The sequence below is a fragment of the Podarcis muralis genome, chromosome 10, assembly GCF_964188315.1.
Source record: "Podarcis muralis chromosome 10, rPodMur119.hap1.1, whole genome shotgun sequence".
NCBI classification, from domain to species: domain Eukaryota; kingdom Metazoa; phylum Chordata; class Lepidosauria; order Squamata; family Lacertidae; genus Podarcis; species Podarcis muralis.
In genome coordinates, this window is record NC_135664.1 from 75,745,238 (window position 1) to 75,772,186 (window position 26,949).

The 26,949-nt window shown below is 48.0% G+C and overlaps 1 protein-coding gene across 1 annotated transcript in view; it reads right to left on the minus strand.

Moving 5' to 3' along the window:
- The window catches only part of LOC114589936 (uncharacterized), a 70,479-nt gene that overhangs the window by 37,111 nt on the left and 6,419 nt on the right, over positions 1-26,949 (minus strand). The window contains 5 exon segments of the mRNA XM_077935634.1: positions 1,496-1,653; positions 8,976-9,168; positions 13,373-13,579; positions 13,582-15,422; positions 22,521-22,665. Of these exon segments, the coding sequence (XP_077791760.1) occupies positions 1,496-1,653; positions 8,976-9,168; positions 13,373-13,579; positions 13,582-15,073 (2,050 nt within the window). The 5' untranslated portion in view covers positions 15,074-15,422; positions 22,521-22,665.

The window sequence follows — 26,949 nt, forward strand, 5'->3', positions numbered from 1 at the left end:
GATGGCCTGAAGTTGTGTTATTTCTAGAGACATGCATTCATTCCGGTTCTGTCTCAAATATAGCTATTACTGTATTTTTCGCTCTATAGGACGCACTTTTTCCCCTTCAAAAATGAAGGGGAAATGTGTGTGCGTCCTATGGAGCGAAGAAGCCATAGCCCCGTGACCCTCTCCTGGCTGGAGAGGTGGCGCGCGGCTATGGCAGGAGCCTCTTTAGCCGCACACCACTTCTCCAGCCGGGAGAGGGTCGCGGGGGGCTTCTTTAGCTAAACAAGCCCCCCGAGACCCTCTCCCGGCTGGAGAGATGACGGGCAGTTTTGGCAGGAGCCTCTATAGCCGCGCGTCACCTCTCCAGCCGGGAGAGCGCGCGCGCGGCTAAAACAGCCCCCCCCCCCGAGACCCTCTCCCAGCTGGAGAGGTGACGCGCGACTATGGCAGGAGCCTCTATAGCTGCGTGTCACCTCTCCAGCCAGGAGAGCGCGCCCGCGGCTAAACAAGCCCCCCGGGACCCTCTCCCGGCTGGAGAGGTGACGCGCGACTATGGCAGGAGCCTCTCCGCGTGTCAACTATCCAGCCTGGAGAGCGCGGGGGGCTATGGCAGGAGCCTCTCCGCTGCACGCCTTTTCCCGCTCCCCGATCTGCTCTTTGGGGCTGGTGGTGGGCTTCCCCCTGCCAGGCCCAAAGAGCAGGTTGAAAGGAACCTGAAGCCTGGAGAGCGAGAGGGGTCCGTGCGCACCGACCCCTCTCGCTCTCCAGGCTTCCAAGATAGCCGCCTGAAGGCCACCGAACGCACCTTAAACGGCACCTTGTTTTAGAGGGGGAAAACAAGAGGGGGAAAATTCTCCCCCTCTCTGCGCAGCGCCTCCTGCCGCTTCGCTGAAGGGGTGCTGGGCAGAGAGGGGGAGAATTTTTTCCCCTTGTTTCCCCCCCTCTAAAACAAGGTGCGTCCTATTGTCCGGTGCGTCCTATAGAGCGAAAAATACGGTATATGATGTCATGAGGGGTCATGGGAGTGGTAGTACCTTTGGTGGTCCCCACCCTGCACTCAGCTCTCACCTGTGCCTTCCAGAAGCTGTCAGGATGAATCAGGGGCCACAATCCCAGGAATGGCTTCAACTGGCTGGCAAAACCAGGTGAGGAAAGCTGATGGGTCTCAAATCCTTGGGGGGCTGGGGAATTCTGCTGCACCTGAAGTCAAGCCCTGGTGGATGGAGAGGATGAGAAGAACAGTGAATCCCACAGTCTAGAAGGCAGATTCTGCCCATCCTGCAGAGGAAAGTGAAGGGCCGATGGGATCGTCAACCGGGGAAGGGAGCCCATTGAGAAGGAAAGCTCTGGTCCTAAACCTTCAATGCCTCATGAGTTATGTTCAGGAGAAGAAAAGGCTATGGAGGGAAACCCACACAAATCCGGAGTGGAGTCTCTAAGACGGTTGGATGGTGCCCTGCACACCTTCTTCATTCAACTCCTGCAGCCAAGCTGGTGCCAAACATACTGCTCTGCTTTCCTTGGGACCGTATCAGGCGGGCTGAGAAGGGGGTCTGGTTGGCTAGGCAGCCCAGGACCCCCAAACCCACTGCCCAGGCTGGCAGTGCTACAAACACAGCAGTTTCAAGGGGGGAGATGGGCTCAGAGCTGTGTATCAAGGTCTCTCTGATGTGGAACAAGGGAAACAGAAACAAAATTTACAATATAAAGGTAAAGGTAAAGAGACCACTGACTATTAGGTCCAGTCGTGGCCGACTCTGGGGTTGTGGCGCTTATCTCGCTTTATTGGCCGAGGGAGCCAGCGGCATACAGCTTCCGAGTCATGTGGCCAGCATGACTGAGCCGCTTCTGGCGAACCAGAGCAGCGCATGGAAACGCTGTTTACCTTCCCGCCAGAGTGGTACCTATTTATCTACCTGCACTTTGACGTGCTTTCGAACTGCTAGGTTGGCAGGAGCAGGGACCGAGCAATGGGAGCTCACCGCATCACGGGGATTCGAACCGCCAACCTTCTGATTGGCAAGTCCTACGCTCTGTGGTTTAACCCACAGCGCACCCGAATCCCATATTTACATCATACGGCACTGTAAAAGTATTCAAAATATTTGTTTTTCGAAGAAACGACCACAATGTATCATATGGCCCCTTCAAAGCTAATGAAAGTCTTGTGGCTGGAGCTTTTGGGGGTGCAGGACCAGGAAAGCTCCTGCTGCCATGATCCTTGCAATTGGGATTCAGGCCTCATCGTGGGACTGAAATTGCCCTGGTTGTGCTGGTTGATTATCTCCAACGGGCCAGAGGCTGAGGGGGAAGCTCTTTCCTGGTTCTCTCAGCGGCTTTGGAGACCTTTGGCCATGGTGTCCTTCTGGACCCTCTAGGGGAGCTGGGGGCCCTGCTATGCAGTGGTTCCCCTCCTTCCTCCTGGGCCATGTCCAGAGAGTGGTGTTTGGGGGTGAGTGTTCAGACCCCTGGATGCTTACTTGTGGGGTGCCCCAGGGCTCCATTCTCTCCCCCATGCTTTTTACTATCTATATGCAGCCACTGGGAGAGATCATCAGGGGGTTTGGGCTGGGTGTTCACCAGTATGTGGATGATGCCCAGCTCTTCCTTTCTTTTAAATTGGAACTAGTGAAGATGGTGAATGCCCTGTGTGTCTGTTTGGAGGTGGTTGGAGGATGGATGGCGGCCAACACATTGTGGTTGAATCCTGACAAGTCAGAAATACTGTCCCTGGGGGAGGGTGGTGGGATTCCTGGTCCTGATGGGGTAACTGTGCCCCTGAAGGACCAGGTGTGCAGCCTGTGGGTCACCGCCTTCTGGGATCCATTTGTGAACAGAATGTGTGAGTAAACTCTTTTTATACTTTTATAGAAGACTGTGTCGTGTCTTATCTTTTTATGACGGAGTAAAGTGGAAATTACCAAGGAAACTTATTTTAGAGGCTTTAGCGAGCCTGAGCAAACGCATCCGCTGTAAGTTTAAAAGGGGGAATGTTACTCTGCTAAATTGTACAACTTGTTAACACAAGTTGGAAAGGATATAATCAAAAAAAATATCCTCTCCTGCATTCCTGAACATTCCCAGTGTCATGGTTGCATTTCTCAGGCATAGAAAAGTATGGATCTAAGTACAGCGATAATTCCTAACCTATCGGTTCAAGAAGATTCTGGTAGTTTTACTCTATGATTCAAAGCTGGTGTTTTCTCTAGATCACGGGGAGGCAAACTAAGGCCTGGGGGTATAAATGTGAAGAAGAAGAAGAAGAAGAAGAAGATGATGATGATGATGATCTTGTGGGGTTTTTTAAAGTTATTTTGGAATTTGTACTGCTATATCAGCTCACAAAATGTTATAGGTGGAGAAAATCACAGGGTTGCTGTAAAATATACTCCCACCCACGACTTCTCATTTATAGACAGTCTGTAAATTTGGGGAGGTCACACACCTCACCTGTGCTAATACTGGCAATCTTTGGCCTCCACAGGCACACCCGGTGTGTAGAGCCTCCAGTCACAGGCACTGTCTATCCTGAAAAGGGGTCCTTTGACTGGGAAGATGACACGCAGCTTAAATTAATAATGCAGAGTTTTAAAGAATAAAAGCTTTACTGAATTAAAAGAAGCTTCTTCATAAACAACATGGTTCCAAACAGTTTGACTGAGATTGCATACAGACTCTGCTCACGGCTGAGACAGACAGACTCTTGCTGAAATCTTACAGAGAGCACAAAGTGGAACTGGCTACTACGTCACATGTCAGAATGACTCCACAGTTAGCAGTTAAGCCTGAATAAATTGAGGAGGCCCAAATGACTGTGCAGTCCCTGCACTTTCCAGCCTGCTTGGCTGCTTCTGCTCTCATGTGTCTTTGTCACATGACCAAAGATTCATGCAGTCGCTGTCATCGGATGCTGATAGGTTGTATCTCAGCTTGTCAGTCACTCTGACATTGCCTACAAAGAATAAGAGGAACAGAAATGCTTTTGAGGTGCAACTTCCGTATCATTCCTGAGAGCCATTCCATGGACTCTGCACCCCTGTTTCTGATGACAGGTGTACATTATCCTCATCCTCAAGAAAGGACAATTAAAGATGGAAGCCTGAGAGAGAGGGAAAGGTTTCTGGCTGCTTCCTGGGTGGGATTGCGGAAACCAAGAGCCGCTTCTGAGAAGGCCTCTCCCCTCCTCTCTTGTCACGGCTAAAAATTGGCCGCTGTTTCTTTAATGCTTAAAAAGCTGCGGGTTGTATATATAGAGTCAGAAATGTTAGTTTGGTGTTGGGTTGGTTGGTTGGTGAAAGCTGGCAGTGTTGATGTATTTACAGTTGTTCAGTTGCTTTTGCAGAAAGACTTTTGAGAATACAGTGGTACCTCGGGTTAAGTACTTAATTCGTTCCGGAGTTCCATTCGTAACCTGAAACTGTTCTTAACCTGAAGCACCACTTTAGCTAATGGGGCCTCCTGCTGCCGCTGCACCACCACCACAATATTACTGTTTTCGTCCTGAAGCAAAGTTCTTAACCTGAGGTATTATTTCTCAGTTATCAGAGTCTGCAACCTGAAGCGTCTGTAACCCGAGGTACCACTGTAAAAGCAGAAAGTACTCTGCAAGGATGCTCTTCTCGTGGACTCTTCAATGCTGACAAGGGTCCAAGGACCAGGCTGAGGCGACAAAGGGAGGCCAGAACCTTCTCTTTTCTTTTTACCAATACTGACATCTCTTCCTCTGGACTTCCTCTCCTCTCCAGGGGACCAATGGTTGGACTGGGCAGAATGGCTGTGTCTGGACAGGGCAGGGGATTATGGGGCAGGAAGAGGATGGAGATTGCGGGAAGGAAGGGTGGGGGGACAGGACCCCCACTTTCCAGGGATCCCTCTCTGGTCGCCTTAAAGGGGGGGGGGGTCGATTACTGGGCGGGAGAGAGAGGCCAAGGCTGTTCCACCAGAGATGGAGACGCGATCTCTCCCCCCCCCCGCCGCCAATGCTGCCCTTCCCTGCCCCAGGGATGCTCCTCTCCCTCCCCCCCCTACTTCCTTGACCCCCTCCCTCTCTCCTGAGTCTCCCCTGCATCCAGAGGCTCCCTTGGCTCTGCTCACCCCACACCCTGCGCCCCCATCTCTCCAGCCGGAGGCGCCCCCCCCCCCAAGAGAACATGGGAGGGACAGGGGGGTCTCTATCCAGGCGTCTCTCGCGCCGCTTAACCCTTTCATGGGCCGCTTTTCTCCGCGCAGAGCCAGGGGAGACGGGTGAGGGGTCCGCCCTGCGAGGAAAGCCCCCTGGGGGCGCTTGGGGGAGCTGGCGGGGGTCTCTGGGTCCTTTCCCCCCTCTCCGCCCCCCCCCCGCGACCCCTTTACCTCTTTGTCCTCGCTCCCGATTCTCCTTTCCTGCAACATCCACGGGGGGAGGTCCCCTGCCTCCTCCCTCCCCTTTCAGAAAGCGCCCCCCCTAGAGCTACGGGGCAGAGCAGCAACCCGGAGTGGACGCTCCACTTGCGGGAGAAGCAGGCAGGGTGGGAGGGGGGCTCCCCGCCCCACATTTCTGGAGCAGAAGCCGGATTGGAGGAGGAGGAGGAGGAGGAGGAGCAATGTATTGGGGGTGTGATTTGGGATTGTGTGGGCGGGATGAGAGAAGGATGTGCCGGGAGGGGAGCAAAAGTATTGAGCGGGGGGGGGGGGAGAAGGAGGAGAGGAAATTCCCCCCCTCCCGTCTTCCTTCTGGGGATCAGGAGAGGGGGGAGGGGCTGATCCCGGCAATCCAACAGCGAAGTCACAAAATGAGTTCTGCATTTAAATCAGATCAGACTCCGAGTTCGTGTTTTGGCAACATGACAGGTCTGTCCGTCGGGATGCCTGAGGATTCCTGCTAGCTGCCTTTTCCTGGCCAGCCTGAGAGATCACTGGAAAGGGAGGATTTCTTGACTCCAGAATCCATCATCGCAGACCCGTTTCACTCAAGCATAGAGATCTGCTCTTTGGACCAGTCTGCTTGCATCATGGGGATCACCAATGGATCATATGAATCATCACTGGATCATCCATGATGTTATACTCGTCTCACGGAGGAGGGGGGCCTCAGGATGAATCTCCTGCCACGTGACTGGGGGAGTCTGGGGGCTGACGGGGGTCAGACAGGGCTGCTGTTTTGCTCTCCTTCCTATTTCAGCTCAGGTTTTACTGAAATGGGTGGATTCATTGAGGAAACCGGGCTACGTTGCAAAGAGGCCAATGTGTGTACTTTGTTACCACCCAGTGAGTTGTGTTGCAAAGGCCATTTGCAGAAAGGCTCCTATTGTGTCACCTGCGGCTACATGCTGGAGTTTGGGTCTTTTTGTGGAAATGTGTCTCTATAAATGCACTTATCCCCGTGCATTTATAATGGCAAGACATTAAATCCCATGAGATGTGCAAACTGGCTGCTTTTGGAAGCACCACTCTGCAGCCCTGCCTGTTGCACGCTTACTTAGGAGTAACCCCTACGCCGTTCCATCTGATGCACGCTTACTCAGAAGTAAGTCCCCATAGTCGCCTTTGGCTGGACTTGAGCATCCAGGGGTCCTTTACCTTGGGTAACAGGGGCCAGGAGGGGCCAGCCCCAGCCCCTGCTGGCTGGTCACATCTTCCACGCCAAGAAACTGGGCAGAGCCTTTAGGAGCCTCTGGCTGAACCTGCTGCTCTTCTCCCTGGCACCGCCATCTCCACGCAGGTGCCCCCGAGGCAGATGGGCCTGCAGTTCCCCTCAGTGCCAGCCAGCACGATGCCTGCACTCAGAAAACCTGGAGGGCACTGGCTGAAGTCTGGGAGCCCTCGGTGCCAATGCGCAGCTGCTTTGCTTTTCCTTAGCCTGGCGGACATCAACACAGCACCCTACAGGGGGGTGGTCTCTTGTTCAGATGCCCTCCCTGGGGAAGAGTCGTTGGCCACAGGGAAGTGTGCCAGGAGGGGCCATTGAGAGGGCAGTACAGCACAGCCAGTGGGGAGAGTGCCTTCCTTGGGTGGGGGGAGCTTGGATGGCCCCCTCCCTGTGATGCTTAGCTGAGATTCCTGCTATGCTGGGGGTTCAACTAGATGACTCAGGAGGGCCCTCCCTACTTTACAGTTCGAAGCCCCCGCACTGCCCACTCCACACCACCCAGATGGGACTCTCTTGTCCAACCCCACAAGGCCATTCCTCTGTCTGGATGGGGAGGGGGAGATAAGGTTCGCCAGCACTGCAGCCCCTAACTTCCCCTCCTCACGTTTCAAGCTGGGGCAGAGATGCAGGTGCTCCAGGGTCTGGGCTGGCCACAGGCCCCCATGGGCATGGATGTTGAGCCTTTCTTTGGGAGGGGGGGGTGTTACAGAAAAATCTAGGTGCGAGGCTGCTCAGTCCCCCAGCTCGTCGGGCTGGCCCTGCGGGTCCCTGTGGAATAAAGGAAGGAGTCCAGCCAACCGGAGCAAATAAAGAGGGATTGCAAGGAGAGAGATTGCAAGGAGCTCCAAAGGGACTTCTCCAAACGGGGTGAATGGGCCGAAAATACGGTTCATTGTCAATGAGATTAAAGTGATGCATGTTGGGACAAAAAAACCCTACGCCCATTAATATCATGTACAGGCTCATGGGTCTGAATTGGATTTCTCTGTGTGCTCTGGGAGATCAGGGGAGAGGGGAGCTGGTCACAGCAGGAGGGGGAGTCTCCCTGGATGCTTCAGCAGCCGGCCTCCTCTGGGTCTCCTGGCCCCCTCCTCTCCCCTCTCTGAGCCTAAACTGCTCTCTGCCCCAGCCTCTTCCTGCTCACCAAACCCTGTTTCCTCCTCAGCTTGCAACACCTCCCCTCCCGTTCTGCTCCCTTTCCTCCCTCTTTCTGCTCACTGCCATCCCCCCACCAGTCCCCAGGATCTAAGCCTTCTTCCCTTGAAGGTCCCCCAACTGGTGCCTCCCCCCCCCTGCACCCAGCTGTTCCATGACAGAAAAAGCAGAAACAACAGTAAAATCAGTATGATAGCAGTATGAACTGTGGGCCTCTGGTAGGAAAACTCCCTAGCAGCATGACTGAATAAAAACTTCTGGGACTATGGAAAAGTACTACCTTCCCCAAACCCCAGAATAAGGAGGAGCTCTAGGGTTGCCCCATGGGGTTCAAGAGTGAAGATGGGCCCATCAGGACACTTCCCTGGTCCCTGCAGCCCCTCCGTTCCCCTCTTGCAATTAGGCTTGGGGGGAAATCACCCATTAACTTACAGTATTATCAGTTTTCTTCAGAATGCTTAGGAGGCAGGGATGAAGTTTGGGTGAAGAATCAGTGCTTGGAGATCATGCGGTGGGGGGATGACAGAGTTTGGTGCAAAAACCGTCTTGCATGCTTGAGTAGAGCAACTCCAGGGCATGAGCCAAGTAGCAGCAGGGTAGGGGCCACGTGCAGAGCAAGTCCCACACTGAGGTCCAAAACACACACAGAGGCAGCAGGACTTCTTCAGTAATAGTTTACTGAGCTTTCAAAGCATACAGTTCTCACTGGGTCCCCAGTGAGGCACAAAACGTAGCTCCTGAGAGCAAATCCAGTTTCAGCAGTAAAAAAAATACAGCACACAGGATATCCAAGTAAGGCACACAAACCGGCAGAAGGGAGCAAGGGAGGAAAGAGGCTGGAAGGACACAGGGCAAAGGATGTGTGTCTTTCGCTTCCTGTCGTCTGGGAGGGAAGTCAGGAACTCAGCATCTGCAGGGGCTTCATGAATAAAAGCTTTCTGACGGCTGCTTCCAGGCAAATGAGCATCCCAGAAACACACTCTGTGATCTGTGGGGTGTTGCCATATCAATTGTTTTTGAAAAGTTATCACAATGTGGTCTAGAAACCGGTATAGGATGAGATTAATAGATCGCCCAGCCCTAATCCTCATTCACCACCAGAAATCCAGATTCACCAATTCCACCTGAGAGAATGGCAGAGAATTCAGTTGCCAGGAGACTTCCACCCCCCTTTCCACCAGTGCACCGGGTTTCCTATACTCACGCGTCTTCCATGTAGATCCCGGGATCGAAGAAGCCGGCTGGATGTCCCTTTGCTCCCCGGCTGAACTCCTGGGACGTTTGATTACCGCCCGGAAGATGGCCGGAGGTCCAGAGGGTCTTCCCGGGCAAAATGGCCCGGAGCCGGCAGAAGATTTCGGGGGCCCCGGTCAGCAACATGGGAGAACCGCCCGTCCCTGTTCGGGCGCCAAAATGTTACGGAAAAATCCCGGGTACGGAGTTGCCCTGACACCCGGTTCGTCGGACAGAGTCCGCGGGTCCTAGCGGAGAAAATAAGCTCAGCCGGGAACAGGAGCAAGATGCGGAGATCCGAGTTTATTGCGCAACAGGTTCAAGACGAGATTGAACCCCGAGAATGGGGCGACATAAACTTTTAAAAGTTCCCTCCGATTCCCAGAATACAGTGCACGAAACGTCATGAATACATTATGGGAAGGTTGGGCTTCACGGGTTACATCATGAATATATTTCACACGTCATGAATATATTTAGGAAAGGTGGGGTTACATTAATTAACATTTGAGATAAGGGAGGGGGGAATATGCAGAGTGAGAGATATACATAGGTAAACATTTATTGAGTACCGGTGGTGGCAAGACAATGGGCCAGAGATATGCATCGTCTGCCACCTAATATTGCCCGGAGGAAGGGTTAGGCGAAGCGATCTGACAGGATTAAGAAGTTCCTGTGTACGTTTCCTGTCGCTTCGGGGATTATGGAGGTAGGGGGTCACATCATGGAGTCCAAAGGGAGCTGAGTTGAATGACACCAAGAGCAAAGAAATCGGAGTTAGGGTTGATTTTATATCAATTTCCAAAGGTTTCTATGCTTTCCGACCCATTCTGTACCGTTGACCAAGATCGGAAACAGAACGGATATATTGTAGCAAGAATGGATACATTGTAACAGGATTTTGACAGTTTTACGAGGTCTCTGGTTTCGGATCCATTGTTCTCGCAGTGGGGGGCCGTCAGCAGCTTGTCAGGAGTGAAATGAGGCGTGCAGTAGCTCCCTGAGCTAGCTTCTGCAGGGCGAATGCATGGCTGTGATTGGCTAAAGCGTGGCTCAGTATAGTGAATGGGGATATAGTATGATACGGTCTACTCACATTAGGAATAGGGCGAGAGGAAGGCATAAGAAAAGATCGGGGCTTATTTCGCCCGTATAGAGATAGGAAAGAGAGCCCTTTATTAGCAAGGCAGGGGTATAGTGTGGTGCTTGTGTAACGATGTGGGGGCTGAGGGTTCTAGGCAGAGCTGGGCACTGTCGAGGTCATCGCCTCGGGCCCCTTCAGGAAGCGATGGAGGGGAGGATGGTTGCCCCCCCCTTCCTCCTTCCGTATCACACCTCACTATCAAAAGGTACCTTACATCTAAAATTATACTCACTATTGTGAGACGTTACCTTCATTATTTCATTACTATACAATTTTACATATAAACACCAGAACTTCAAATACATGACATGCTTTTAAAATGGATTTTCTGCTGAGTTGAGTTCATTGCTGTCAAGAAAAGAGTGGACTCTGAAAGGAACATGTCCCACACTCCATACATCTCAATGGGTTCTCCCCTCTGAGTCCTTAGATGTTCCTTAAACACTCCATTATCACTAAAGCACTTTCTGCAATCTTTCCCTTTAAACAGCTTCTCCTCTTTGAGGGTTGATGGGTTTGTAGGGTGTCACCTGTTAAAGTTCTCCCTGTCCATGAGTCTGTGGATGTAGGACTTCCACTAGGACTGAACCTCTGTCTACTTGACATTTATAGGGTTTCTCTCATGTGGGAGTTTGTTGATGTAAATCAAGGGCTTCAATCGGACTGAAGCTCCTTCCAAACTCCATACATTTAAATGGTTTCTTCCCTGTGTGTCTGCTGAGGTTTTCTAAGGTTTCCCCTTTGACTGAAGCTTTTTCCGTACTTCATGCATTTAAATGGTTTCTCCCCTGTGTGAGTCAGATGATGTTTTCTAAGGCTTGCATTGAAACTGAAGCTCTTTGTATTGATGGAAGAGATTCATAAAGACCAAGCGGGCTTTCTCCCGGGAAGACACTTGTCTGATAATTTGAGGAACGTAGTTGATATTTTGGAAAAACTAGAAGTGAATATAAACACTAAAGCAGTTCTGAAATTTGTGGATGCGGAGAAAGCTTTTGACAACATCTCTTGGAGTTTCATGAAGAAGAACCTACAGGGGATGGGGGTAGGCCAAGGTTTTGAAAATGGTATAGGTGCAATATACTCTGAACAAAAGGCTAAATTAATTGTAAATAATGTGGTGACGGAAGAATTTACGATAGAAAAAGGGACACGACAGGGGTGCCCAATCTCCCCACTGCTTTTCATATCGGTCCTGGAGGTTCTGCTGAATATGATTAGAAGGGACCGGTTGGTTAAAGGTATACAGGTCGGAGCCAAACAGTACAAACTGAGAGCATTTGCAGATGACTTAGTATTGACGTTACAGGAGCCAGAATCTAGTACTAAAAGGGTTTTAGAATTAATTCAAGAATTTGGCCAAGTGGCAGGATTTAAACTGAACAAGCTAAAAACTACGGTTTTAGAGAAAAATTTAACACCGATTGAAAGAGAGAGGTTTCAGAATGAGACAGGCCTGACTGTGGTTAAGAAAGTGAAATACTTGGGGATTAATATGACAGCCAAAAATGGGAACTTATTTAAAGATAATTATGAAAAATGTTGGACAGAAGTGAAAAAAGATTTAGAAATTTGGTCAAATTTGAATCTTTCACTGTTGCGTCGTATTGCAGTGATAAAAATGAATGTATTGCCTAGAATGTTGTTTTTGTTTCAGACATTGCAAATTGTGGACAAGATGGACTGTTACAAGAAGTGGCAGAGAGAGATCTCTAGATTTGTCTTGCAGGGCAAGAAGCCCAGAATAAAATTTAAGATATTAACTGATGCAATCGAAAGGGGTGGATTTGCCCTGCCAGACTTTAAACTTTACTATGAATCAGCAGCTTTTTGCTGGTTGAAAGAATGGCTACTTCTTGAAAATACAGACATTTTGGATCTAGAAGGCTTTAAGAACGTATTTGGATGGCATGTATATTTATGGTATGATAAGGTCAAAGCACATAAAGCATTCAAAAATCATATTGTCAGGAAAGCATTGTTTAATGTCTGGATAAGATACAAGGATTTATTGGAAAATAAAACCCCAAGGTGGTTGTCACCGATGGAAGCGAAAGCTCTGAAAAGGCTCATTATGGAGGCCAAATGGCCGAAATATTGGGAAATTTTGGAACAAGAAGGAGATAGACTGAAACTGCAGTGTTTTGAGAAATTAAAAAACAAAGTGCGAGACTGGCTTCATTATTATCAGATAATGGAGGCATATAATTTGGATAAGAAAATTGGCTTCCAGGTGGAAAAATCAAAATTAGAAACAGAACTGTTAGAACCCAAAACTAAGATTTTGTCAAAGATGTATAACTTGCTGTTGAAATGGAATACTCACGATGAAACGGTGAAATCTGCTATGATTAAATGGGCATAAGATGTTGGACATAATATTATGTTTGCTGACTGGGAACAGTTATGGACCACAGGTATGACGTTTACGGCATGTAATGCCCTAAGAGAGAATATTATGAAAATGATATACAGGTGGTACATGACCCCAGTCAAGCTTGCAAAAATTTATCATTTGCCCAATAATAAATGCTGGAAAGAAACTGAAGGTACATTCTTTCACCTTTGGTGGACGTGCCCAAGGATTAAGGCCTTCTGGGAAATGCTATATAATGAACTGAAAAAGGTATTTAAATATACCTTCTTGAAGAAACCAGAGGCCTTTCTTCTGGGCATTGTCGGCCAATTGGTGTCAAAGAAGGACAGAACTTTTTTTATGTACGCTACAACAGCAGCAAGAATACTCATTGCAAAGTATTGGAAGACACAAGAACTACCCACTTTGGAAGAATGGCAGATGAAGGTGATGGACTATATGGAACTGGCAGAAATGACTAGCAGAATCCGAAACCAGGGAGAAGAGTCGGTGGAAGAAGATTGAAAGAAATTTAAAGACTATCTACAGAAATATTGTAAAATTAATGAATGATAGAATGATGTTGGATAGCAATTAAGGGTTCCCAGCTGTAATGCTTTAAGAGAATATGAAAAAAGGGTTATAAATGGGTTAAAATCTAATGGTAAGGATTTGCTGAACCAATGAATTGAAGCGGAATACAAAAAAGGGAGGTATGAGGAGGTCCGGGAAATAAGCTAAAGGAAAATAAGTAATAGAAAATAGGTGTGTTTTTAACTGTTTTTATTTTGTATTTTTCTTTTTCTTTTTCATTTTTACTGTAATATTTCAAAAAATCCTAATAAATATTATATATAAAAAAAGAAACTGAAGCTCTTTCCGCATTCAATGCATTCTTATGGTTTCTCCCCTATGTGTGTCCGTTGATGTGTTTTAAGGTTTCCATTTCGACTGAAGCTCTTTCCGCACTCCCTACATTTAAAAGGTTTCTCCCCTGTGTGAATCCGTTGATGTGTTTTAAGGTTTCCATTTCGACTGAAGCTATTTCCGCACTCAATGCATTTAAATGGTTTCACCCTTTATGAGTCCGTTGATGTTTTCTAAGGTTTCCAATCTGAATGAAGCTCTTTCCACACTCCATACATTTATATGGTTTCTCCCCTGTGTGAGTCTGGTGATGTTTATTGAGGTGTTCACTCCGACTGAAGCTCTTTCCACACTCCATGCATTTATATGGTTTCTCCCCTGTGTGAGTCTGGTGATGTTTATTGAGGTGTTCACTCCGACTGAAGCTCTTTCCACACTCCATACATTGAAATGGTTTCTCCCCTGTGTGAGTCCGTTGATGCATTTTGCACTGCCCACTATGAATGAAGCTCTTTCCACACTCCATACATTTATATGGTTTTTCACCAGTGTGACTTCGCTGGTGTAATTTAAGTTCTGCATTCTGCCTGAAGCTCTTCCCACACTCCATGCATTTAAAAGGTTTTTCACCCGTGTGAATCCGTAGGTGTGACCTTAACTGTCCACTCCGACTGAAGCTCTTTCCACACTCCATACATTGAAATGGTTTCTCCCCTGTGTGAATCCGTTGATGTTTTCTAAGGTCTCCACTCAGTCTGAAGCTCTTTCCGCACTCTATACATTTATATGGTTTCTCCCCTGTGTGAATCCGTTGATGTTTTCTAAGGCCTCCACTATCACTGAAGCTCTTTCCACACTCTATACATTTATATGGTTTCTCCCCTGTGTGAATCCGTTGATGTTTTCTAAGGTCTCCACTATCACTAAAGCTCTTTCCGCACTCTATACATTTATATGGTTTCTCCCCTGTGTGAGTCCGTTGATGTATTCTAAGGCTCCCACTATCACTAAAGCTCTTTTCACACTCCATACATTTATATGGTTTCTCCCCTGTGTGAGTCCGTTGATGTATTCTAAGGTCTCCACTATCACTAAAGCTCTTTCCGCACTCTATACATTTATATGGTTTCTCCCCTGTGTGAGTCCGTTGATGTATTCTAAGGCTCCCACTATCACTAAAGCTCTTTTCACACTCCATACATTTATATGGTTTCTCCCCTGTGTGAGTCCGTTGATGTATTCTAAGGCTCCCACTATCACTAAAGCTCTTTTCACACTCCATACATTTATATGGTTTCTCCCCTGTGTGAGTCCGTTGATGTATTCTAAGGCTTTCACTCCAACTGAAGCTCTTTTCACACTCCATACATTTATATGGTTTCTCCCCTGTGTGAGTCCGTTGATGTATTCTAAGGTTTCCACTATCACTAAAGCTCTTTCCGCACTCCCTACATTTAAAAGGTTTCTCTCCTGTATGCGTCCGTTGATGCTTATTGCGGTTTCCAATCTGACTGAAGCTCTTTCCACACTCCATACATTTATATGGTTTTTCACCAGTGTGACTTCGCTGGTGTAATTTAAGTTCTCCATTCTGTCTGAAGCTCTTCCCACACTCCATGCATTTAAAAAGTTTTTCACCCGTGTGAATCCGTAGATGTGAACTTAAGTGGCAACTCTGACGGAAGCTCTTCCCGCACTCCATGCATTTAAATGGTTTTTCCCCTGTGTGAGTCCGCTTATGTATATTGAGGAATCCTCTCTGACTGAAGTTCTTCCACACTCCCTGCACTGTAATCCTTTCTTGTCCAAGTTAAACCTGCTGATGTGTTCTAAGTTTTCGACTATCAGCGAAACCTTTCCCACACTCCATGCTTTTTAATGTTTTCTCCTCTCGGAGTCATTGATGTGAGCTATGTGTCTTCATTCAATGAAGCATATCCCACATTTCACACATTTTAATTTCTATTCCTCATGAAACGAAAGGTGCCCCATTCCTTGGAATTCTGAATGTCTTCTCCATCACCTTCTTCAGAGTGGGAGGAAAGGAAATCCTGTTTGGGTTTCAAGGAAGAGAACAAAGGGAAAGAGAGCACATCAAGCACCATTAGTCCCTTCTCTTATATCAACATCTCCTACATTCCCCCGCCTCCTACCCATGTTCCCAAATTTTTGGAAATGAAAAAGCAATGTCATCAAATGATAGTAATGCATCACCACCTTTCATAATCCTCAACCATTGTTAATAGCACAGCATGATCTTGAAATACAGCCTTTTCAAAACAATTGTTTCCTCACAGGAAAGGCAGCTGCTCTCTGTCCATGAACAGGCCCTCTCTTTCTCTGGTCCATCGTTCCTTTGGACATTCCCCATCCTCTGCATCATAATCCTGCATCCACCTCTAGATCTTTATGAATCACCTGCACAGTCTCATTGGCCACAAGAGGTCCATGTGGACCATTTTGGGAGGCCCAGGTCTACATCTTCTCCAGGGACTGTGGTCTGGGTCAGTCAGAGAACTAGTGACAAGGCTTGGTGCTTGGGGTCAGCTGAATGGGTGCTCAGGGAAACTCCTGTTCTTGGAGATGGACCTCCATCTACATGCCTCACATTGCATGGCGAGAGCAGGAGAAGCAGAAGAAAAGCAGCTGGCACATCGGAATCCCAGACCCCCACTGTTCCTTATAATAATGATGGGCTGCCTGATCTCGAGCCAATCCTAAAGTGACACTGAAAAAGCTGCATATTAAAGGCAAATGCTTAACTGTACTAGTGAAAACTTCAAACTTGAATATGTAGTGTTGAATTATCAATCAATTTCCTTTATTCCACCGATAGTCAGAAATAAAACATTACACAATAATTATAAACTATAACATCATAGGGGTACATAAATAAGGTAGGGCCACAGTACTAGACCTCTCACAGATAACCCACATCAAGGCTTTCAGTTAAACGTTTCCGACGCTTGAGTGCCAGGAAAAGAAATTTAGCCACTGACAAAGTTGTTTTCCCAGAAGACTTATTTAGCAGATATGCTGTCTGCTTTCCTCTTTGTCGGGAACTGAGCTGGGGTAAGTATGGAGTTATAAGATACTGTCTTAAATCATTGTAGAAGGGACAGCTCAGTAAAATGTGCTCTGTGGATTCTACCTCACCCAATGCACAGTGGCATAATCTCTGGTCATATGGGACTCCTCCATATCTTCCCTTCAGAACCGCCGAGTCAAGAACATTCAGCCTAGCCACAGTAAATAGTCTGCGGTATTCTACGTAGTGGATATCCACCAGGTAGCGAGCTGGAGCAGCCCGATACAACTGCTCTCCCAGAAACAACCCAGGTTTCACACGGGCTATGTCCTCCTGTCTGGCAATATCCCTTAATCTTTGAGCGATCACCGCCTTTGCGTGGCTATACGTCATGGACTCTATATAAAGGGAGGACAACCCGCACTTCTGCACTTCCTCCACTATCTCCCCTTCCCATGGAGATTTAAAGTTATCCCTCAGAATCAAGGGGGCCAAACCTGCCCCAGCCGCCCCGCTTCGGAACGCTGCCCCGAAGCGGGGCGGGGGGGCGGGAACACCTGCCCCAGCCGCCCCGCTTCGGAACGCTGCCCCGAAGCGGGGCGGGGGGGCGGGAACACCTGCCCCAGCCACCCCGCTTCGGAACGCTGCCCCGAAGCGGGGCGGGGGGCGGGAACACCTGCCCCAGCCGCCCCGCTTCGGAACGCTGCCCCGAAGCGGGGCGGGGGGGCGAGAACACCTGCCCCAGCCGCCCCGCTTCGGAACGCTGCTCCGAAGCGGGGCGGGGGGGCAGGAACACCTGCCCCAGCCGCCCCGCTTCGGAACGCTGCTCCGAAGCGGGGCGGGGGGGCGGGAACCTCTCACCCCGCCGCCGGGCATCGGAACGAGGTCCTGGACCTCTTCTGAAGGCAGGCGGGGGCAAAAGTCTTTGCTCCCCCCACCTGCCTTCCCGGGACAGCGGAGACTTCTCCGCTGCCCCGGGCGATCTTAAAATGCTGGCAGGCGGGAGCGAAGCGTTCGCTGCCGACCCCCAGCATTTTAAAATCTCCTCGGGGCAGCGGAGACTTTGCTCCCGCCCGCCAGCATTTTAAAATCGCCCCGGGACAGCAGGGGCTTTTAAAATGCTGGCGGTCGGCAGCAAAGCCCTCCTGTCCCCGGAGCTTGCGGGGCAGGAGGTGGGAAGAAGGGCTTTTCTTCCCACCGCCAGCCTTCAGAACAGCCTTCTGAAGGCTGGCAGTGGGAAGAAAAGCCCTTGTCCCCCCCTCCCCAGCCTTCAGAAGAGGTCGGGGGACAGACTGTCCCCGGACCTGGTCTGAAGGCGGTTTCCCTAGGAACGCATTAATTGATTTTCAATGCATTCCTATGGGAAACCGTGCATCGCAAGACGAAAAAACCGCAAGACGAAGAGACTTGCGGAACGAAGTAATTTCGTCTTGCGAGGCACCACTGTATGGCCCTGAGGAATTGGGTTTGGATAGATTCCAATTTTTCAAAATCCCTACGTGAGCCCAAGGCAATGCCCACCAGCAGAAGAGGGAGGACTTTCATTTTAAAGAGTCGTAAGGCAACTTTGACAGTTTGTGCCTGTTTCTTGGAGTACAGGGTTCTAATCACCAAGGCTGCTTTGGATGCGTTCGAGGCTATGTATTCTCTGTGCGCCAAGAAGGACCTATTTGATCTTACAACCTGACCCAGGTATTTGAAGCAACCGACCTGCTCTAAAGGAATACCATTAATTGACCATAAATTAGGTTTCAGTCGAGCAGCAAAGACCATTATTTTGGTCTTGGCATAATTTAGTTGGAGCTCGTGTTGGATCTCATATTCATGAAGAGCTCGAAGCATCCTCCTTAACCCGATGGGGGAGGTAGCTAATAGGGCGGCATCGTCCGCATACAGTAGGACATTCAAGGCTCGCCCTGCCAGTTTTGGTGGATGGAAATCAGCATTTGCCATATGCACCACTAGCGAATTAATATAGAAATTAAACAGAGCAGGGGCAAGCAAACAGCCCTGTCTTACCCCCCTAGTGGTGGCAACCGGATTGGAGACTAGCCCCTTACTATCTAGCCTAATCCTCAGGAGGGTATTTGTATGCAAATTAATAATCAGCAGGAGAAGGCGGCGGTCGATAGATGTCGCAGCCAATTTTGTCCATAGCTGGTTCCTGGGAATTAGATCAAAGGCCTGCTTAAAGTCTATAAAGTCGACGTGGAGGGCTTTTAGGACATTGCCAGCGTACAGTGGTACCTCGCAAGACGAACGCCTCGCAAGACGGAAAACCCGCTAGACGAAAGGGTTTTCCGTTTTGGAGGCGCTTCGCAAAATGAATTTCCCTATGGGCTTCCTTCGCAAGGCGAAAGCCCATAGGGAAATCTCTGGGACAGCGGGGAAGCGCAGCACGTCTTCCCCACTGTCCTCGGACCTCCTCCGAAGGCTGGTGGTGGGGTGGAGAGACCTCCTCCCGCCGCCAGCCTTCGGAAGGCTGCTACAAAGGCTGGCGGCGGGAGGAGGTCTCTCCGCCCCACCGGCAGCCTTCGGAGGAGGGGACCTTCTCCCCGCGCCAGCCTTCGGATGGCTGTCCTGAAGACTTGCGGTGAGAGGAGGGTTTTCCTTCCCACCGCCAACATTCAGAATGCTGTTCTGAATGTTGGCGGTGGGGAGGAAAAACCCTCCTCCCACCGCAAGCCCCGGGAACAGAGGAGAAGCGCTGCGCGCCTTCCCCTCTGTTCCCGTACCTGTCCTGAAGGCTTGCGGTGGGGAGAAAAGCCCTTCTCCGCACCGCCAGCCTGGCAAGCGGTTTCCCTAGGAACGCATTAATTGATTTTCAATGCATTCCTATGGGAAACCGTGCATCGCAAGACGAAAAACTCGCAAGAAGAAAAAACTTGCGGAACGAATTAATTTCGTCTTGCGAGGCACCACTGTACTTGGTGGCCAAGTGATTTAGGATTAAGATTTGGTCTGTTGTTGATCTTCCGGGGCGGAAACCCGCCTGTTCCTCTGCAATGATATTGTTGCTTTCCATCCAGGTCGTTAATTTGTTAACTTTAATAGATCTTTAATAGGCCCTTTCTTGTGATTTAACACAATCAGTGCAGAGTTCCAGCTTGGAGGAAATTGTGCTGTTTTGTTTTTATAAGTAAAAAGAGCTGCTAGGGGTGGACACCACCAATCCTTATTGGCTTTAATAACATCTATGGAAATAAGATCGTCTCCGGGTGCCTTGCCCGCCTCAAATTGGCCTATAAGTGTTTCCACTTCAGAGCAGGTAACGGGATCCCACTCTGGCAAGGGGGCCAAATCTAGCCTTCCTCCGCTGGCAGCGTGAGCTGCATATAAATCGGAGAAGAAGCTTTCCCAGGTGTCAGCTGGAATTTGGGGTTCTATCCTTGACAACGGTCTACCCAGGTATGGAGAAATTTGGTGGCAAAAGGAGGAGGGATTTCTATTTTCTGCAGCTTTTAGAAGGTTCTTCCAATCATTTCTTTCTGCCGCAAGCTTCTTTTCCTTTAATAGTGCTTTATACCTTCTCTTGAGGTTCATAAGGTGACTGCTAGGTGCGGGGTCATTTGATGCCCTATATGCCAAGAATTCATTATATAGGTTGTTCTTGAAGTGCCTACATTCCTCATCAAACCACTTTTTATGAGAGAAATGGTTACTATTCATCACCGGGGTCTTAGCCACGAAGGTTTTAGCAGTTCTACTAAATTGTCATATAATGGCAGTGGCTCAACTGCCTGGCTAAGGGAGTCCCTTGTCTCTTGCAGTTGGTCAGACCAAAGGAGTTCATTTATCCGTTGAGCCATATTGTCGGTCCATTTTAAGGCAGTGGGCCTCATCTGAAGCTGGTTATTTGTAATAGGCACACAGGAATAGGTAGCCAATTCTCCATCCAGGGTCAGAGAGAGTTCTAATGGAAAATGGTCACTTCCCAGCCTCGTTACCACCCTAAAGTTGGAAATTTTGGGAATTAGGTCTACTGATGTCCAAATAAAGTCTATGGTAGAGGCTCGGGAGCCTGACCAGAAAGTAAATTCGGCAGGGTAATCAGAACTGAGAGCTCCGTTTAGAAGGTGAAAATTAAGAGCCATCAAAGTTTGTCTACATTTAAAACCTGCGTATGTAGCAACACTGTCTTTAAAGTTCCTGGGTAAAAGGTCTGAGGTTAAAATGGGTAGTGAGGGATATTTATTATATTTAGCAAATAATGATTTATCAGAGTGAGACAATCAGCCGTTGAAATCTCCTGCAACTAGGAAGGTGGCTTCAGGATATTTCTCTAGGAGAGTTTCAAGAGTCAGTTGAATTCCCCTCCATCTTTGGTCCACCAGGTTTTTCTTATAGATTGGGTGCAAATAAACATTAATCACCACGAACACTTCCTCCGCTGTTTGTAGCTTTACACCCAGCATGGATGACGACTGGATGTCGATTTGTTCCACCTGCAGATTTAAGGCCAAAGAAACTAAGATAGCCAACCCACCTTGTGGTCTGCCAGGTGATAGTGAATTCTGTTGTGCATTCAGGTAGAAGCCCTTATACCCTGATAGGGAGAAGCCCTCACAAGCCCAGGTCTCTTGCAGCAAAAGAATACGACTGCCTTTTATGTAGGCGACAAAGGATGGATCCACCAGCTTAGGTTTAATGCCAGCTACATTCCAGGATAAGAAAGTAAGTAATCTCCTGGTCACCCCTTCGAGTCATGCTGGGCCTTGCGGAACCAGCACAGCAGAATCCACCTGGGAATGCATGCGGCGAAGGGGGGCAATAGGCTGGAAGAAGGAAGTAATTGTAGCTTGCTTACCAGGCAATTTCCGAGCACCACTTACCGCAGCAGCAGCCATGGAATGAGGCTTAATTATTGGTAGCTGCAGGGATGGATTCTGGAGCACGGGAGTATCACTTAACGACAGGTCCATAGACTCTACATTTAAAGTATGCTCTAAGATTGAGGGGGGTGGGCCTTTTGGATCTGCGGTTGCTGTGGGGAACATGCAGTGTAAGGCAGGTGGAAGGCATCCTTTTCGGTTTGCCTCCAAAAGAGCATTCAGTCTTGCCACAGCTTCCGAGTTTGACCAGAGGGTTGTCGAATCTTCCACTGTATCCTGCCCGGGCTTGACATCCCGAGGCCGTGTACAGCCAGGTTGCAGATCAGAGGTCGTTAAAACAGGTACCACTTGGGCTTGTGTAGACTGATCTACAATTGGTGAGGAATTCATCTTATTTACATGAGCATGCTCTTCTGAGTTATGGAGACAGAGTAGCAACTCGTCCAATCTGTCCGTTATCTCTGTTCGCTCCCATTTTGGCAGTTGGGAGAAGGATAGAAGTAACTCACGCTCCGTAGAATTCTCCAGATGTATAGCCTTTGTCAGTGGAGGCAGGGGGGGCGTCAATCCAGCTGATTAGATCTGCGGCCAGGGGAGTTGGGGTCGTGGCAATTGGCGGACCCTCAGACTTATCTGCTTTCTTTTTGAACAAGCAGTTTGGTAAGAGGGGGCAGATCTTGGTATTGGTAAAGACTCTTGTAGCAAAGATTCCATAGTTAATTAGAAGGTTTCTTGAGGACATAATAAGTGCAGGGAGCTTTTTGGTTTTAAAGGAGAGCAGCACTCTCTGCCTCTGAGGTCTGCTGCTAATATGATCAGTATACTTCAGGTCAATAGAGCTAGGGATTACCCTCAGAAGCTCCGCTAGATATCTCCTTATATCACTCTTATAATGCCAGTTTATCACCTTGCCTCTAAAGGGGCAAACCGTTAGGCAGATTTTGGTAGCTTGCAGCAGCAGTTTGTGAGGAGGTGCAAAGTGTTGTTCCTTCTTATTTTGCTCACATTGCTCACTTTTCTGATTATAATAATGATGGGCTGTCTGATCTCGAGCCCATCCTAAAGTGACACTGAAAAAGCTGCATATTAAAGGCAAATGGATAACTGTACTAGTGAAAACTTCAACCTTGAATATGTAGTGTTGAATTATTGATGGCCTGAAGTTGTGTTATTTCTAGAGACATGAATTCATTCCGCTTCTGTCTCAAATATAGCTATTATATGATGTCATGAGGTGCCATGGGAGAGGTAGTACCTTTGGTGGTCCCCACCCTGCACTCAGCTCTCACCTGTGCCTTCCAGAAGCTGTCAGGATGAATCAGGGGCCACAATCCCAGGAATGGCTTCAACCGGCTGGCAAAACCAGGTGAGGAAAGCTGATGGGTCTCAAATCCTTGGGGGGCTGGGGAATTCTGCTGCACCTGAAGTCAAGTCCTGGTGGATGGAGAGGATGAGAAGAACAGTGAATCCCACAGTCAAGAAGGCAGATTCTGCCCGTGCTAAAGAGGAAAATGAAGGGCCGATGGGATCGTCAACCGGGGAAGGGAGCCCATCGAGAAGGAAAACTCTGGTGCTAAACCTTCACTGCTTCGTGAGTTATGTTCAGGAGAAGAAAAGGCTATGGAGGGAAACCCACACAAATCCAGAGTGGAGTCTCTAAGACGGTTGGATGGTGTCCTGCACACCTTCTTCATTCAACTCCTGCAGCCAAGCTGGTGCCAAACATACTGCTCTGCTTTCCTTGGGACCATATCAGCCAGGCTGAGAAGGGGGTCTGGTTGTCTAGGCAGCCCAGGACCCCCAAACCCACTGCCCAGGCTGGCAGTGCTACAAACACTGCAGTTTCAAGTGGGGAGATGGGCTCAGAGCTGTGTATCAAAGTCTCTCCGATGTGGAACAAGGGAAACAGAAACAAAATTTACATCATAAAGGTAAAGGTAAAGAGACCCCTGACTATTAGGGAGCCAGCGGCATACAGCTTCCGGGTCATGTGGCCAGCATGACTGAGCCGCTTCTGGCGAACCAGAGCAGCGCATGGAAACGCCGTTTACCTTCCCGCCGGAGTGGTACCTATTTATCTACCTGCACTTTGACGTGCTTTCGAACTGCTAGGTTGGCAGGAGCAGGGACCGAGCAATGGGAGCTCACCGCATCACGGGGATTCTAACCGCCAACCTTCTGATTGGCAAGTCCTACGCTCTGTGGTTTAACCCACAGCGCCACCCGGATCCCATATTTACATCATATGGCACTGTAAAAGTATTCAAAATATTTGTTTTTCGAAGAAAAGACCACAATGTATCATGTGGCCCCTTCAAAGCTAATGAAAGTCTTGTGGCTGGAGCTTTTGGGGGTGCAGGACCAGGAAAGCTCCTGCCACCATGATCTTTCCAATGGGGATTCAGGCCTCATCATGGGACTGAAATTGCCCTGGTTGTGCTGGTTGATGATCTCCAACGGGCCAGAGGCTGAGGGGGAAGCTCTTTCCTGGTTCTGCTGGATCTCTCAGCGGCTTTGGAGACCTTTGGCCATGGTGTCCTTCTGGATGCAGTGGTTCCCCTCCTTCCTCCTGGGCCATGTCCAGAAAGTGGTGTTGGAGGGTGAGTGTTCAGACCCCTGGATGCTGACTTGTGGGGTGCCTCAAGGCTCCTTCCTCTCCCCTATGCTTTTTACTATCTATATGAAGCCGCTGGGAGAGATCATCAGGGGGTTTGGGCTGGGTGTTCACCAGTATGTGGATGATGCCCAGCTCTTCCTCTCTTTTAAATTGGAACTAGTGAAGATGGTGAATGCCATGTGTGACTGCTTGGAGGTGGTTGGAGGATGGATGGTGGCTAACACATTGAGGTTGAATCCTGACAAGTCAGAAATACTGTCCCTGGGGGAGGGTGGTGGGATTCCTGGTCCTGATGGGGTAACTGTGCCCCTGAAGGACCAGGTGTGCAGCCTGTGGGTCACCGCCTTCTGGGATCCATTTGTGAACAGAATGTGTGAGTAAACTCTTTCTATACTTTTATAGAAGACTGTGTCGTGTCTTATCTTTTTATGAGGGACTAAAGTTATTTTGGAATTCGTACTGCTATATCAGCTCACAAAATCTTATGGGTGGAGAAAATCACAGGGTTGCCGTAAACTATAATCCCACCCACAAAATCTCATTCACATACAGTCTGTAAATTTGGGGAGGTCACACACCTCACCTGTGCTAATACTGGCAGTCTTTGGCCTCCACAGGCACACCCAGTGTGTAGAGCCTCCAGCCCCAGGCACTGTCTATCATGAAAATGGGTCCGGTGGAGCGCGGAACCCGCTACAGGCAAGGGCTTTTTCTGATGGGAGAGCCCTAGCTTTTTGGCCGGAAAAAAGGAGGTTTTTGGGGCGCAAAACCTCTGGTTTTACCTCTGGAGGGTGTCTAGGGGTTCAGGTTCCCGGCGGAGCCTGAAAACTGCTGTTTCGGCCGCCAGGTAGCCTCCGTAAAAAGAGGTGAAGAGTGCGGCGGAACGAGCAGTGGCGATCGGGAGACCATTGCAACGGCTAATAAGCAAAGCCCCGAGCCTGGGGGGGATAGCGCTCCGCTCTCAAGACAAAGAAATTCGGACACAAAAATCTTTAAAATAGCTGGAGTTAAGGAGCGGTAAGAACAAGGAAGTCTCCGAATTAAAAAGAGAAGAGCTCGAGTTCAGCGGACGTCTGTCTTCGTTAAAAGACACAGGCTGTATGCAAAGCCGAAAATGAAAGTAAGTTGCCGCTAGCGGTTACTGTTTTTTGTCTCCCCTGCAACAAATTAACTTTGTGGACTTTGGCATGGAGAAATAACTCTCTTCAAAGAAGAAAGGGGAGCAGAAACCTCTGTGATTGAAGTGGGGCCCCAGTGTGGGCGAGCATAGGAAAGATAAAGAGAGCTGTATGAATATATCCCTGTGAACTCTGTGAGACGTTAAGAAAATCTGTGAGTGACTACCATACTAAAAAAACCTCAGACGCCATATTTAGGAGGGCTCTAATGTTATAACTAAAAGATTTTCTAAGATATTTGCTTTACGTTTTTCCCTTTGATAAAGAAGAAAAAAAGAAGGCGGGCCCTGGGTGATCAGCTAAATGACTATTGGTATCTATTTTTATATTGGTCTGGGATTGTAAATTGGTGAAAATTGAAAATTGAACTCTAAAGAGAATTGCCGGAGTAAAAGGAGCCATTTTAGGGCTTTATCTTCCTGTTTCTTCAAGAACTCTCTCCACGACCTGATAGAATTAGGCTCCCTCTAGGGGTCTAAACTAAACATCACTATTTAAAGTACTAAAGCAGGAAATCTGTGTGGAAGCAATTTAAGACTGCGAAATTGAAGAAGATTGTCTTTAAGACTTCTCTAGCATCTAAAGGAAAATCCTTCTGGAATTATTGAGTATAGAGACCTACTTTAAGGGCCAAATTTATTCCTAAGGGGAATTAAAGATACTTTGAAATTTGGAGGCGAAATTTGAATACATCTGGAATCATAACTTGACTTTATACCCAATATCTTTACTTTTTGAAGCTGGGGATCTGCCTGTTTTACTTTTATCTTCTGAAAAGTTGGGAACTTGCCTCTTTTATTTTCATCGTTCATCTTTCATCCTCTGGAGTATCTTTGAATTATCTTTGGACTATCAAACTAAAGGGATATTATTTTGTGCCTCCTTTGGAGTGCTCTTGGACCCTTAAACCAAAAATAGACTATTCAAAGATCTGATTGGATTAGCCCGAACGGGGGCAAGAAGATTACGGATTGGATTAGCCCGAATGGGGGCAGGAAGATTACAGATCAACAACTAATACTCTTTTAAATTCCAGTGGAGACGTAACAAAACTTTTCATGTGACTCTGAGGGTAAAATGTTAAATCATCTGTAATTTATAACTTACCTCTCTGTGGTGTATTGTTAACCTGCAACGGATATCCCAAATAGCATTCAAAGATAATAACAATTGTAATTGCAAATATTTAGGAATTGTTTAGAAATTGTATAACTTAATTTGTTTTTGTTTTTTGTTTTTTTTTTTATATCCGATATTTGATATTTGGGGGAATGTCGCATACACAAAAAAAGGGGATGGAGGGGGGGACCCCAACAGATAGAAGAGCTTCAAAACAGGAAGCAGAGTTCAAAACAGAAATATTGAAGATGTTTGCAGAAATCAAACAGAGTGAAAAAAATCTGGAGACAAAATTAGAACAGGTTGATAATAAAATTGAGAAAATGGATAAAAAGATTGAGGAGACAGTTAGTGAACTAAAGGGACAAATTAAAGAGGTTTCTAAGAGAGTGGATGAAGGTCTTAAAAAAACAAAACAAGAAATAAAAGAGATGAAACGGGAAGAAGAGAAGACGAAAAACGAGATTGTAGACTTAAACAAAGTACAGGAAGAAATAAAGGACTCTATCGCAATGAATGAACTAAAACAGAGAGAAGTGAATTTGAGATTGAGGCAAATACCGGAAGTACAAAATGAAAATATAAAAGAAAGATTGATAAAAGAGATTGCACAGTGGATGGGGTTATCGGAGGAAGAAGTGGGGAGAACAGTACAAAATGCATTTAGAATGAAAATAAGATCAAGTAAAGCAAAAAAATTCCCTGGTGACTGCCTAATAACATTCAAAGATAGAGAGATGAGAAATCAGATTTTACAAAGAAACAGAGTGAAAAGATTATATATTGATGGGAACTATATAATCA